Source organism: Carcharhinus amblyrhynchos, chromosome 9 (genome assembly GCF_965287045.1).
Source record: "Carcharhinus amblyrhynchos chromosome 9, sCarAmb.v2.hapA, whole genome shotgun sequence".
NCBI classification, from domain to species: Eukaryota; Metazoa; Chordata; class Chondrichthyes; order Carcharhiniformes; family Carcharhinidae; genus Carcharhinus; species Carcharhinus amblyrhynchos.
In genome coordinates, this window is record NC_137332.1 from 65,302,813 (window position 1) to 65,317,641 (window position 14,829).

Here is a 14,829-nt window from a genome sequence, read left to right on the forward strand (position 1 = left end):
CATAGCAACCCTGTTTAGCTAAGCCTCCCACAGGCATGTCAATAATAAATCAATCTAAAATATGAAGTGTCAGTGTCTCTGAGGTGTTAAACAATTTGCTGGACTCTCAGGTATGGAAGAACACAACACTGAAGTGGTTGGTAATCCAGAAGATTTGTTGAAAACAACCTTCCATGAAGATGGTGTTTCTCCCTGAAGCTAATATTTTGTGAACTGAGTTTAAACAGATCTCTATCCCCAGGCACATTGAAATCTATATTAAATCAAACCCACTTCTAATTCTTCTAATTCTAGAATAGGTAGAAGATTTCAAGGTTACAGGTGTGTTGGGTATGTCATTTATGAAGTCTTTTAATACAAATGGGTGTGCCAAGATTTTGACTTTTAGGCTGCAGCTTTAATTTGATCCCTGCCACAGTATGGAATGCATTATAAGCATTGGAAGAGCAATGAACTAGATAGTCTGCATGGAACAGCAGCCAACATCTAACAGAATGTGACATTATTTAAATGGAATTGTGATACAAATCAATCATAATCCAACTGAATAGTGGAACATGGAGGACTGAATGGCTTATTCACATTCCCATGTGTAAAGATCACATTATGACATGCTGTGCTCATCTATTTAAGAAAATAGGTGAGATTTTACTCTAATAAGATATTTCCAAGTTGCCAAATGCCATCATTTACTCTGTAGGTGGTGAGGTTATATTCACCCAATGCGCTACTCCCTCCCAGCAATAACATAATGATTTCTTATGGACTAAACAGAACAACCCTACTTTTTCCCACTTCCTGGAATAACAGCTGCACAGCTTCCAAAATTCCCTAGGTTCTAGTAAGGTCCCAGCAAATTGGAAAACTGCAATAGAGTGTTTAAAATGAGGGAGACAGAAAGCTATAGACCAGTTAATCTAACATCTGACATTGGCAAATGTTGGAATCCATTATTAAGAAAATATTAGGAAGACATTTAGAAAATCATAGTACAAATCAGCAGAGTTACAACGTTTTATGAAAGGGAAATCATATTTGACAAATTTACTAAAGTTCTTTGAGGATGTAAGAAGCAGGGTAGATTGGGGGAATCAGTAGATGTAGTGTACTTGGATTTCCAAAGCATCTTCAAATGGGCGCCGCATAAAAGGTCATTACACAAATTTAGAGCTGTTGGTTTTGGGATATATTAGCATGAATAAAGGATTGGCAAACTAACAGGAGACAGTGAATCAGAATAAATGGCTTATTTTTAAATTAGCAAATTGTGATTAATGGAATGCCTTGAGAATCAGTGCAAGGACCTCAGATATATTGTGACTTAGATAAAGGGACTGACTGCATTGTAGCCAAATTTGCTGAAACTACATAGGTAGGTAGGAAAGTAAGTTGTAAGGAGGACATGAAGAGTCTGTAAAGGAACATAGATGATTGAGTGGACAAAAATTGGATGAAGGAGTAATATGTAAAGAAATGTGAAGTTGTCCACTTTGGTGGGAAAAATAGGAAATATGATAATACTGTGCCTTTAAGAAATGTAATGGGGCATGGTTCTTATGAAGGATGTGTTAAAATTCAATGGTGTTTAAATAGTGCCACTCTGTCTGCTCCAGGTAGCCCATATGTTGAGAATGTAGAAGAATAATTAATCCTACAGTTGGGGTGTTTGTTTTAATCTGAGCCAATGAGTTTTGTTTATTTTTTAAGTTTTCCCCTGCGTTTCAGTGTAGGGTTTCATTAGGTTGATTGATAATGGCTGAGTCATGTGCTAATGGGAGAGCTATGATTAGAGACAAGCAGGCAGTTTTCTGTTTGGGTTTGCAAGGAGCAGGAGTTTTTTTCTCTCTCTGTATGAAGACTGCAGTTTGGACATGCTAGAAAAATAGATATTTCTCTCTCTCTCCAGATATTTGAGGACTAGCAGCCCCTAAGCCTGTTGTTTGCTACCTGATATTGAAGCAGAGTTTACATCTGTGAAGAATATTGCTTAAATTGGAATGAATCGAGATAGGCTAACAATTAAGAATTGTACTTGGTCATGCTTAAGTATTTAAATTGGTAAAAGTTGTGCTAATTATTCTGTTATAGTTAAAATATATTGTTAAATGAAGTTTGTTTTGATAAAAGTTTTGTAGTGGGTCAATAACATCACACCTGGAGTGAAACATTTTATCCTCACAATGCCAAAATCAAAAATAGTTGGGGTCTTGTCTAACTTTAGAATATATCCTGAAATTTCTGATCTTACTAACAGAAAGCAGAATTTTTTTTCAAATCAGAGAAACACTGCAGAATGCTGCAGTGCAAGGAATCTGGGTACACTCATATATGAAAGTTAAAATGTTGGCATACAAGTACAGCAAGTAAGTAGGGAGTAAATGGAACTTGAAGTAACTCCTCAGAGACCAGTGTCCCTTCACCAGATTTCCTTTATTTATAAATTCTATTCCACTCCAAGGGCTTGAGTTACAAAGTCAGAATCAGGAGTACCAGTGGACCTGACACACATACTTACATACCAGTGAGGCTGTATGTAAGCCTGCGATGATTGAGCAGGCAATTATAATGTCAATCAGGGAACTCATCCTCTAAGAGCCCAACGTTATGAGTCTTGTTGAAGTCCTTACATAGCTCCTTATTTAAGAAGGAATAGATCTGCATTGAAAGCATTTCAAAAGAGGTTCACAAGGTTTCTTCCAGAAATGAATGGGACGCCTTTTGAGGAAAGGTTGAAACATATAAGTTTCTGAGGGGGCTTGTCAGGGCAGATACTGAGAGTATGTTTCCCCTCTTGGGGAATCTAGAACTAGGAACCACAGTTTCAAAATAAGGGTCTTCCATTTAATACCTAAGTGATTAGGAGATCTTTGGAATTCTCTATCTCAGAGACCAATGGAGGTTGGGCCATTGAATATACTCGAGGCTGAATTAAGACATTTTAAATCTACAAGGGAATGAAGGGTTATCAGTCGGAAAGTGATGTTAAAGCCAAAGTCAGACAAGCTGTAAGAGAAAATGCTGGAAAATCTCTGCAGGTTTGGCAGCATCTGAAAGCAGAGAAAAGACCAGACCAGCCATGATCTTATGAAATTGTGGAGCAGGTTCGAGGGAACAAATGGCCAAACCTGACCCTATTTCTCATGTTCTTGTGTATTAGTGAATTGTGTTGTTTTGGAGTTCTGTCAGGATGTGGCTCCATTTGATTTAATTTATTATTGTCACAAGTATTGGTATACAATGAAAAGTATGGTTTCTTGAGCGCGAAACAGACGGAGAATATCATTCATGTGGTACGTAGGGGAGAAGGAAAGGAGAGGGTGCAGAATGTAGTGTTACTGCAGCTAGAATATAGAGAAAGATCAACTTAATATAAGTTAGGTCCATTCAGCAGGGAAGTGTATATGGAGTTAATGGATGGGAGGCTGATTTGTATGATGGACTGGAGGTTATGTTACTGTTGACAGTTCAGTTTTTTAACAGCTCAAAAACCATCTTTCAAATTAAATGCAACTGTAATTATTTACATTATCATAAATCTCATCAAAGATACGAGAATTAAAGGAATTACATTTATTGTTTATTAAAACATTAAGAGACTAATTCCAAGAACGTGAAATTTTATTGCTTTTTTTGGTCCACCCTTAGGGTACAAGTTGAATTTTATGTGAATGAAAATACATTCAAAGAACGCCTCAAGCTGTTTTTCATCAAAAACCAAAGGTCAAGTAAGTACCTTCCATGATCACTATCATTTCTACAACTAATCTTGAAAATGATCCGTTTCAGCAGATTTTGGCAAGACAGGAGAAAAAGAAATTTGGCAGCTGCAGTAACCCATCTTTCTCTGGAATATTCTTCAGGTGCTGAGAAAATTGACTTTAACATCTCTGGGCCTTGTTTGTCCCTAAGATCTTGCTGCTTAATTCTTCCATTAGAGTTTGGCAAACTGTAACTAGTAGCTAAATTTGCTCATGATTCAAAAACAGGTAGGAAAGCAGGATGCAGGGTGGACACTAATGGCTTCACTTTTGTCTCAGGCATAGGAGTTGAGCAATTTACCAACTTCCTCCATAGTCGGGGTGGGCAGATCCTGGCATCGCTGAGTTATGGAGACAGTGTCAAAGCAGTGCAGATACCAGGCTAATTAGAAGGCTTGCATCAACCCTTCTCTCCAACAAAGTTCTCATGCACCCTAACCTTTCAACTTCCCTAAACCCCCACCCCACCCCCTCCTCCACCATCTTCCCCATGCCACTTCAAACTTTCAAGTCTCTTACATATTTGCTATGGGCCCATGCATTCCCCCATAACCTCTCACACAATATTGACTATATACAGTCCTCATAAGCCATGTAACAGCAATAGAAATCTTATAAATGAATACTGAAAACTGCTCTTCTAATAAGCTAATAGGACTATTAGAGAAAAACACAACCATTCATATGTTATAAAAAGATCTTAACCCAATGAAAAGAGAACTTACTGATCAATGTATTGTTAAAATAAACATCCATTCTGTAATCACATTTAAGACAGATAATCCTTTAAAGCTTCTGAAGCTGTCAGTCAAACTGAACACACCCCTATTTTGTGATCCGGGGTTCTAAAGCTTTTGAAATTCAGCCAAGCACTCATAATAATCTCAGCTGTCGCAACAAGCTATTATGGCTCATAAACAATGAGGCCTGTTGAAACTGCAGGATCAGATGGCTCTTTATTTCCTAAGCTACATCAGGTCGCTTGTCAATCAAAGTAGGCCAGAATAGGGCTTTTTCTTCTTGATGGGAAAACTGAAAACCCTTTTTTCATATAAGGGTTTGAAGCCTTTAAAATTATTTAATCAGAGGCAGTTAACTCTATCAGAGAAAGTTCACAAGGTTGATTATTGGAATTTAGAAGATTGAGAGGTGATCTTATTGAAATTTAAACAATTTTGAGGGAGCTTTCCTTTTGGGGAAATCAAAAACCAAGAGGAATAGTTTCAGAAGAAGAGATTGCCCATTTATGGTGGGAAATTGGGAGTTCATTCTTTCAGAGATTTGCAAATCTTTGTAATTCTTTAACCTAGAGACCTCTTGAAGGAGAATCGTTGCATATAATCAAGGCTTAATAGACAGATTTTTGAACTATGTGTGAATTGAAGGTTATGGGAATAAATTGGGTAAGTGTTGTTAAGGGCAAGATCATATCAGTAATGAATGGTATGGAGACTTGAGTGGATGTCCTGCTCTTATTTATGTTCTTCTGTTCATTTGTATTCCATTTGATTGAAATCTACTCATAGGCTATTAAATCTAAATAGCTGCTGATTTTTAAATTACCTTGCCCATTCAAAGTCTTTATCCCCATCATTTTTTTCTCCCTCTGTTCTATTTATTTTAATCAATTCTAATAGGTGGCTTTCTCTGCCTTTGATGTGAATGTTAAGCTATCTTTTCATTCAGATTAGTTGTGCATTTACAATATCTTTTTTAAAATTATCTATTAAAACTTATTGAACTATTCCATCATTTGGATAATTATGACTTCCAGGTTCAAATAATAATGCCACAGTACACAGGGACCAATATCAAGTAGAATGCAATGTGTTAACCAGAAAACATGAATTTAACATCTTAAACTCCACTAAGTGATAAAGGAACTGTATGTGATTATAAATATGCACAGGTTCCAGCCACCACCTGGCTGAATGTTCAGGTTAAGAAGCCTTTATTGTAAGGGTTTGCTTTCTTCTAACACTAATCCTTTTCAAATTGAAGTGGTCTTACAATGGTTCTATTCGTTGACCCTTTAGGATTTGATCACTAGCTTAATTTGCAAAGAATGTTGTTGCTTTTGCAAGAAATGGACATCTTAAATCATTATGGGGAGCGGCAATAAAATGAAAATAATTGATTATTTCTGCTTGTTGATTTAGAATGTAGAAATTATTAATTTAGCTTTTTCCCAATATATCTTGCATTGCTGGGGGGAGAAGAGGGGTATGAGGCTAAGTGGGGAAGATCGACAGGGGACTGATGGTAGGAATGGAGTCGGGGGTGGGGGGCAAGGTCATGGGAGGGGTGGAGAGGAGAAAGAAGGCAGCCAGTCATTTGCAGTGCATGTTCAGGATTTCAAGCGAATCATTTTTGGGATGCTGTTTTCATAGTTGCATTAATTTTAAACAAAGGTGTTAGCATCCAACTGTATATTCTTGATTGTGTTGCATAGCATTACTATTTGAGCTTTAAGTATAGATCATGTTTAATCTTTCATCTAAAATAGCAGGCAGACTGCCCAAACTACTGAAGACTTGAAAAAAAAATCTATGTTTACTTCTTAGTTGATTTTAAAAAAATTGTCTGGATTCTAAAAAGGGAAATCTTTCTTTCTGGCCCTCTTCTAAACTACACAAGAAATTTTTTATTCATTATGGTCCGTGGGATTATTGCCAATCCCTGATTGCTTTCAAACTGAGTGGCTTGTTAGTCCATTTAAGAGTCAATTACATTGCTGGATGCACATATAGGACAGACCAGGTAAGGGCAGAAGATTTCCTTTCTTTCCCTAAAGGGCATTAAGTGAACCAGATAGGTTTTTACAACAATTGGCAATTGTTTCACCGACTGCATGAGATTTTTAATCCCAGAAGGTGGGATTTGGACCTGGTTCTCCAGAGCATTACCCTGGGTCTCTGGATTACTAGTCTAGTGACAGTGCCATTATACCATTGCCTCCCATCATGACTAAATGCTAGTGGTATTTGTATTTGGAGCTCTTTATGGAAGTTCATCAGGAGAATGGCTTTTAAGTAACCTAATTCACATATTCAGAAAGAATTAAGTTAAATTGAAACAGATCTAATAGGTTTTTAACTTTGGGAAGTTAATCAAAAGTATATTTGTCTTTAAATGTCTACTTGTAAAGGAAGCAAGTAACCCTCATCTTTTATTTTGACCCACATTGAATATTACTGGTCCGAAGATTAAAACAGAGCAAATTAACTAAGTTAAATGTTTGAATATAAAATATCCAAGCAAGTCCATGTCGGTGTAAAATTAGTAAAGTTTATTGTATATATGTTCTTAAGTTCCTCTTAGCATATATTCTAATCAACTTGTAAAGGTCAGAATATTGATTTGTGAGTTTGGTTTTCATCTTTGAATTGGAACACAAATAATTACCAACCAAAATGAGAGATTTGTATTTTAATCATTTCAGGCTTAAGAATACGTCTGTTCAACTTTTCTCTCAAGCTCCTGAGCTGCTTACTATACATTATTCGTGTCTTACTTGATGATCCCAGAGAAAGAAATGGATGGTATGTACAAAGGGAATTTATCCCATCTCAAATCGATAACTTGGTAGAACACAGTTTAAAAACAATTATAAAGTGGAACATGATAATTATTCACAGAACCAAAGCCCAGCTTATGATGTGTATACTGCCCAGGGGGATACCACTGACACAAAGATTCAGTTTGATTTGATTTGAGACTGATATACAGTGAAAATAATTATTTCTTGCACGCTGTACAGACAAAGCATACCTTTATAGAGCACATAGGGGAGAAGAAAAGGAGAGGATGCAGAATGTAGTGTTGCAGTCATAGCTAGGGTGTAGAGGAAGGTCAGCTTAATATATGGTAGGTCCATTCAAAGATCTGATGGCTGCAGGGAAAAAGCTGTCCTTGGGTCGGTTGGTATGTGATCTGACTTTTATATCTTTTTTCCTGATGGAAGAAGGTGGAAGAGAGTACGTCCGAGGTGCGTGGGATCGTTGATTATGCTGGCTGATTTTCCGAGGCAATGGGAAACGTAGATGGAGTCAATGGATGGGAAACTGGTTTGATTCTGTGACATGTTTTAAAGCGTAGGCAACTCATGTTTGTTACATGTATATATGAGACTTGTCATGTGTGCTCTGTCCAAAGACAGGTCCTTGGCTCATTGCCTGCTGAAGATTCATCCTGAGCCATTTTTATTAGTGGAGGTTTACCATTGTTTCCACTTGGAGCTGGGGCAAGGGAGGCAATGATCTCTCTGCTGTAATAGGAATGAAATGCGTGCTATTGACGTTATTCCGAACCACATGCAAGCCAACTTCGTTAATCACAACCCCTAAATATGAAAGCTAATTGTACAAGGTCAGACTTTGACACGGAGCTTTGTGAGTTGACAGTGTATATCAGGAAACCATTGGTGCACTGCAGATCATTTTCTGCCCATGGTCAAAAAATCTTGAGGATACCCTGATTGGAGGCTCCCCCTGAGGAGCACAATTTGTACAGTTGACCACAGGAACAATGTTATTCACCCATCCTTTGTCCCCATTTGTCTGTAATCATTTTGTACTGTGTTTTGACTGCTCATTTTGCCATTTTATTTGCTTTTTGTTTACTGGATATGTGTTCTTATTGATTTCAGTTCTCTGGCCTGCACCAAAAAATAATTTGTTTCACTCGGTTGTACAGAACTTGAATATTGTTGAATTAGAGACATGTTGCTGAAACTTTTCATTCTGCAACCATCAGAACAAGCATAGGGATATCAAATTTCAAGTGATTATGACAATTTATACTGCAGGGGGAAAGGATGCTGATTGTTTAGCAAGTTGATTCTGATTTGCTGAGGCATTACCATGGAGAAAGCAATTGGAAATTTTAGGCTCTGAAGGTCAGAGTGCTTCAGAAAAAAGGCAACAACATGTACATTAATTTTGTTTGCAGAAGATGGGTCCCTGCATATGTATATCATATCTAGCAAATGTAAATGCTACAAGCTGAACTAATTATCATAAAAAACTTCAAGTTTACCTTTTCAGCGATATTCAAGGATCGATGCATTTTTTCATCAATTTATTGAACTTTCAGTTTGGGCTAAAACACATCTACAAGATGAACAGGTTTGCTATTGTGGATAATACATGTAATGAGGTAGAAATGAACACTAGTGTTACCTTTTGCCTGTTTTTCATTGGAGTCAAATTCTGCTCCAACTCTCTTGTTATCCAATTGGTTTGCATATTATTAAGTTAAGGATTGTCAGAAATGGTAAATACTTCACACAGCCAATTAATCTATCTTACAATTAAATGCACATTATGTAATTCAGAATTGTTATCCTTAATTTGAGAACTTATCACAACTTCAGAAAAATAGTGATCAGGCACTCAGTGTCTTTGATAATTTCAGTTAAAATAGCAATTGAGAATCAGTTCCTAATTGCCAAATATTTGGTTGCTTTTTGACACGTACAGTCATGAAAGAACATTTCCCTCAATGCTGTTAGTTGATGAGGCTGTTGAATGATCATTTTAAAGTAATTATACTTTTTGCACCAGACTTATCAACTTGCTATATTTAATTTGCTTTTTGAAACCTAATAATTTCAAATGTGCCAGCATGTAGATAATAGCAGGTACAAGTTGTTTTCTGAAAGTGTGTTTCAGTGTAATTTGAGAATGTATTGATCAGATGTTTTTATTTCACTCCAATTTATCCTGGGTAGTTTTTATGGCATAAGCAATAGTTTTATTAACTTAAACACAGTGAGCGGGGCCTTACCGGCTCAACACTCCGGTTGACCAGTGTGGTGAGCTGTAAGGTATGGCTAGAGGCAGAAAATTGGGTTCATGCCCAATTTCTTGCCCCTTGCAATCTTTCCAGCCCTGTTCTGCCAGTGATGTCACCCTGTCATTCAGGCTCACATACCTTAGCCCTTTGCCAGATGAGGTCCTCACTGGGGAGGATCAGAAATGGTCCTCATCAACGGGAACTTGACATGACAGTTTTGCTTGTGGGAATGGAGGCCATTGAAGCCCCTGGGTGATCAGAGGCTGGGCTGGGCATTGCCAGCTTGATACCCTGATGCTGCCCACCAGGCATGGGGCAGTGCCAATGGGCTGGGCCCAAGGGTACAGGGCCATGATGGGGAGATGGGGTGGAGAAGCTCTGTGTGGGGGCAGGGGTGCAGTTGATCAGTCAGGTGGCAACTGGAGAGTTGATCAGATGGGGCTGAATTTTGGGGCTGGTGTCGGCTTGGCTCACAATGGTGGGGTGGGGAGAGGGGGGAAAGGGGTGTGATGTCCGTGGGGCAGGGAAACTGGGAGATTGGGGCACCTGCGCGATGGTACCCCTGGAGCTCAGCAGCCAGCGTTACAAATGAGATGAGACTTCGCCTCCTTCCCCTAACTGGCGAGATTCACATTGCAGCCTCTGTATTGCACATTGTGGCCTCTGAATTTTTTCATTTTGAATTTTTTTGAGAAAACTCCACCCAGTGTCTTGTAAATTAATTAGCCTTATTACCTTAAAGTTATACATTTGGCTTTTCTCAAACTTGGCAATAAATGTTGGAAAATCAGAAAACTAATTCAGAGATGATAGCGGTGCAGTTTAGAATCACAGAATCCTACAGTGCAGAAGAAGGCCATTTGGCCTGTCGTGTCTGCAACAACTACAATCCCCCCCCCCCCAACCACCCCGGTCCTATCCTCATAACACCATGCATTTATATTAGCTAGTACACCTGAGGCTAAGGGGCAATTTAGCATAGTCAATAAACCTAACCTGCATATCTTCCTCATGAAAGTAGTTTGATTGTTGTTAAATACACTTGTACATGAGCATCCACATGCAAATTGGAGTTCTATAATATACAATGGATCGTGATTACCTGTTTTAGACAATTAAATTTCAGTGCCATATCTGATTTCAATATTGAAAGGAACCATCGCCCATCTCTTTCAAGTGTGTGGTCTAACCTTAGATCCTTGGGAATATAGGGCAGAATTCTCCCAGCAGGTTTGATGGTGGGCAGATACTGAGAAAATAGCAGAAGCCTAAAGGTCAGAAGTCTGCCAGTGTAAAACAAATTGCAATTCTCCCAGTGACGTGGCAGTCTTCCTGCTGCTGATGGCATGAATGTCATTTGCATCTCATGAATGTTCATTAAAGTAGGTTTCTGAAATCCTGTCAGGCCTTCCAATCTTATGCCAGGTGCCTCGGCTGACAGAGAAAAGGGGAGCAATGTGGAAGGAAGGCTGCGCAAGGAGGAGGGGTGCAGCCATTGGATAGGGAACCCATAATATGAAGGGGCTTGAATTGGCATGAGGGTGGGAGGGAGCCACTGTACATTAGGGTGCACAGGCCTCCAGATAGGGTGACTACAGCTCCACGTGTTGCATGGTGCCTTGCACATGGTGGGCTTGAGCTGGGAGTGAGAACAGAGGTGGATTTACAATGAAACACACTGTATCTAGTGTTTGTAAAATTGTCTATTAAAAAGTTGGAGTTTTTTGAAAAAAATACGGAGGTACACAGAGAACCCAAAATGAAACATTGTATCAAAGGCCAAACAGTAGTGTTGCCAAGAGAAATTGTCTTTTGAATTTTAGCCAATCAATTTAAATTAGGCACTTGGATACCAGCAACCTATCAGATTTGAAATTGATGTTTTGGTAATCTGAGAACCAGTCATATCCTGGGAAATATTGAGATGTCATTAGGGATATAAGAGATGGGGAGGCAGTGAGGCAAACTCTCTCTGTTTCTCACTAAAGCTCTCCCCTTTAGAGAGAGAGAGACAGCTCATTTATGTCTTACAAGAAAGCCTCATCTCAATAGTGAAGATACAAAAAAGGGAGTGGTTCCATACAGAAGAAAGAAGATTCTGGAAGATGACAAAATCTGGTTGAAATTTTGAAAGTGACTGAAAATTCGATATTTTTTAATAAGTGTGAATTGTATTTATCTAAACAACATTCCATTAGAATGGTGTTTTATTTGGTTTGTTAATAATTTAGTTAACTTGTTCATTGTTAATTAGATAAGTAAATTGTCACTTGTTGATTTTACAGAAAGAGTCTCAGGTAGTTAGTTTGATTTAACCACAAAATCAGATTGTACTATTTCTCACAGTTTTAACTGATTATGAGGCTCCTGTCTGCATGGTTAAGTGTTAGTTCTCGGTGGGGGGTGGGGAGGGGGGGAAATCAACCTCCCTTTCATAACACCAGGCACAGGGCTCCAACCAATGTGAATGGGCTTATCAGCAGGTAATGTGGAGCGAAATCAGACTCTGATTGGTGAGTCTGAAAGAATGGGAAAATATTAGTCTGAGTCATATGAATGGTTAGCTTGTGGAACACATGAGGAACAAAGAGAGGTGACTTAGTGAGGAGGGAAAGGCAAAGACTATTGAGGTTTTGGTGTTGTTGTGAAATGCAAGCAGGTTTGCGATTCGACCCAGGGCAGGCCAGCCACAGCAAGGCACCAAGAGTCACCACAAGGTGAAGTCAGCTGCTAGGCAAGGGGAGCAGATGACTTGACGCAGGGCTGAAGGAAAGCCAGTAATAGCAAGGAGTGAGTTGCAGAAAACCACCGCAGGGGGTGAGGTCAGCTGCCAGGCAGAGCAGGTGAGGTGAGCAGGTTTGCGATTTGACCTAGGGCAGGCCAGCAACAGCATGGCATGAGGCACAATGCCATAAATCAAGCCTTCGCCCATGTGGAGACAATGACTGAGGTCCCTGGTGAGTGGGCTAAGTGAGATTATGAGAATGGAAGAGTATATTTTGGGGGGTGGGGGGAGGGGGGTGTTGTGGGAAGAGTATGTGAGGGTGTTAGTCAGGGTTGCAGCCCTGCAGGGAAGGAGACTGTGGGAGGCCATATTGCATTTTAGAGGGAGGGATATCTTGTGGTAAGTCTGGGGGACCACTGAGAGGACAAGTTTGGGTTGGGGGAATGGACCAGAAAAGAGTAGAGTGAGTGTTGAAATTCAGAAACTGTTGGAATGTGATATTTTTAAAATCTTTTTGAGAGAATGTGTTGATAAATGTGTCCCCACTAATGGATATGTGAGATCCGTGAAGAGAGCAGCTGTCTGAGAACACAATACCTTGCTAAGAGCTTGATAATGGAGGGAGCTGAGAGAACCTACACTGGTGGAGTGAATGAGATCATCCATATGTTTCCTGCACTGTGTGGTGCTTCTCAGGTGGGTAACTGCCATGCTGATCCCCGGATGGAGAGGTGAAGTTGGTGTGCTTCTTTGAGCCAACCCTGGGTGGAGAACATGCCACTGAGGGCACAGTCCCAGAATAAGGGTGTCCAGGGCCTTGGCAGTGAAAGTGAGTTCTGCTTTCTTCTTGAGATTACTCACACTGTATTGGTACTGTAAGAGATGCTGCTCTTCCAGGCACTCATTTGTCCCCATCGGGAGGAGACTTTGAAATTTCCTTCAAAGCTCTGGGGGAATTCTTCAATAATTGACATTAATTGTACAAGGAGTGGCCCAAGTGAAGAAATTAAATGTGATGTGGTTAATGGAAGATCTGCCATTGACCTGGAAATGAAGCAACAAATATTAAGTACATGTTTTGTACCAAGAAACTGCAAGATGATGAGATGCAGTCATTTCCTCACTGGCAGCTATGGTTGGATTTAATGTCAGCAGAAGCAGCTGCAACAGAAAATGAGATGACACGCTTGGTTAAGACAAGAATGACAACGTATTGCATCCATAAATAGGAATGTGCAAAAGTTATTTTCTTCCCCCTGAGAAAAAAGCCAACCAATGCTGGTTTTGCATAATGGCATGTGAAATCTCACTACAGTTGGTAACAATTGTTTTGGCAGATAAGGCAAAGGAGAATCCAAAGAGCTTCTACAAATACATAAAGGACAAAAGAGTAACAAGGGAGAGAGTAGGGCCTCTTAAGGATCAACAAGGTCATCTATGTGCGGATCCACAAGAGATGGGTGAGATCCTGAATGAATATTTCCCATCAGTATTTACTGTTGAGAAAAGCATGGATGTTAGGGAACTTGGGGAAATAAATAATATCTTGAGGAGTGTACATGTTACAGAGAAGGAGGTGCTGGAAGTCTTAAAGCACATTAAGGTAGATAAATCCCCAGGACCTGATGAAGTGTATCCCAGGATTCTATGCGAGGCTAGGGAGGAAATTGTGGGTCCCCTAGCCGAGATATTTGAATCATCGATAGTCAAGAGTGAGGTGCCTGAAGATTGGAGAGTGGCAAATGTTATGCCTTTTGTTTAAAAAGAGCTGCATGGAAAAGCCTGGGAACTACAGGCCAGTGAGCCTCACATCTGTGGTGGGTAAATTGTTGGAAGGTATTTTGAGAGACAGGATCTACAGGCATTTAGAGACGCAAGGACTGATTAGGGACAGTCAGCATGGTTTTGTAAGTTGAAAATCATGTCTCTCAAATTTAATTGAGTTTTTTGAAGGGGTAACCAGTAAGGTAGATGACAGCAGTGCAGTTGATGTTGTCTACATGGACTTTAGCAAGGCCTTTGACAAGGTTGCATGATAAGTTGTTGCATAAAGTTAAATCCTATGGGATGCAGGGTGAGGTATGTAAATGGATACAAAATTGGTTTCTTGACAGAAGCCGGAGGATGGTTGTAGAGAGTTGTTTTTCAAACTGGAGGCCTGTGACCAGCAGTGTGCCTCAGGGATCAGTGCTGGGCCCACTGTTATTTGTCATTTATATTAATGATTTGGATGAGAATATAGGGGGTATGGTTAGTAAGTTTGCAGATGATATCAAGACTGGTGGATGATGGACAGTGAGGAAGGTTATCTCCAATTTCAGTGGAATCTTGATCAATTGGGCCAGTGGGCTGATGAATGATAGATGGAGTTTAATTTAGACAAATGCGAGGTAATGCATTTTGGTAGACTGAACCAGAGCAGGACTTATTCAGTTAATGGTAGGGCTTTGGGGAGAGTTACAAAACAAAGATGTAGGGGTACATGTTCGTAGCTTATTGAAAGTGGAGTCACAGGTGGACAGAGTGGTGAAGAAGGCATTTGGCACGTTT

At 39.6% G+C, this 14,829-nt stretch overlaps 1 protein-coding gene across 3 annotated transcripts in view; it reads left to right on the forward strand.

Annotated features, from left to right (window-relative positions):
- LOC145348394 (potassium channel subfamily T member 2) overlaps positions 1-14,829 on the forward strand; it is a 693,657-nt gene that overhangs the window by 233,013 nt on the left and 445,815 nt on the right. For all 3 annotated transcript variants that reach the window (XM_080196607.1, XM_080196608.1, XM_080196609.1), the window contains exons 2-3: positions 3,646-3,725; positions 7,201-7,300. In XM_080196607.1, the coding sequence (XP_080052733.1) occupies positions 3,646-3,725; positions 7,201-7,300 (180 nt within the window). The remainder of the gene's footprint in view (positions 1-3,645; positions 3,726-7,200; positions 7,301-14,829) is intronic.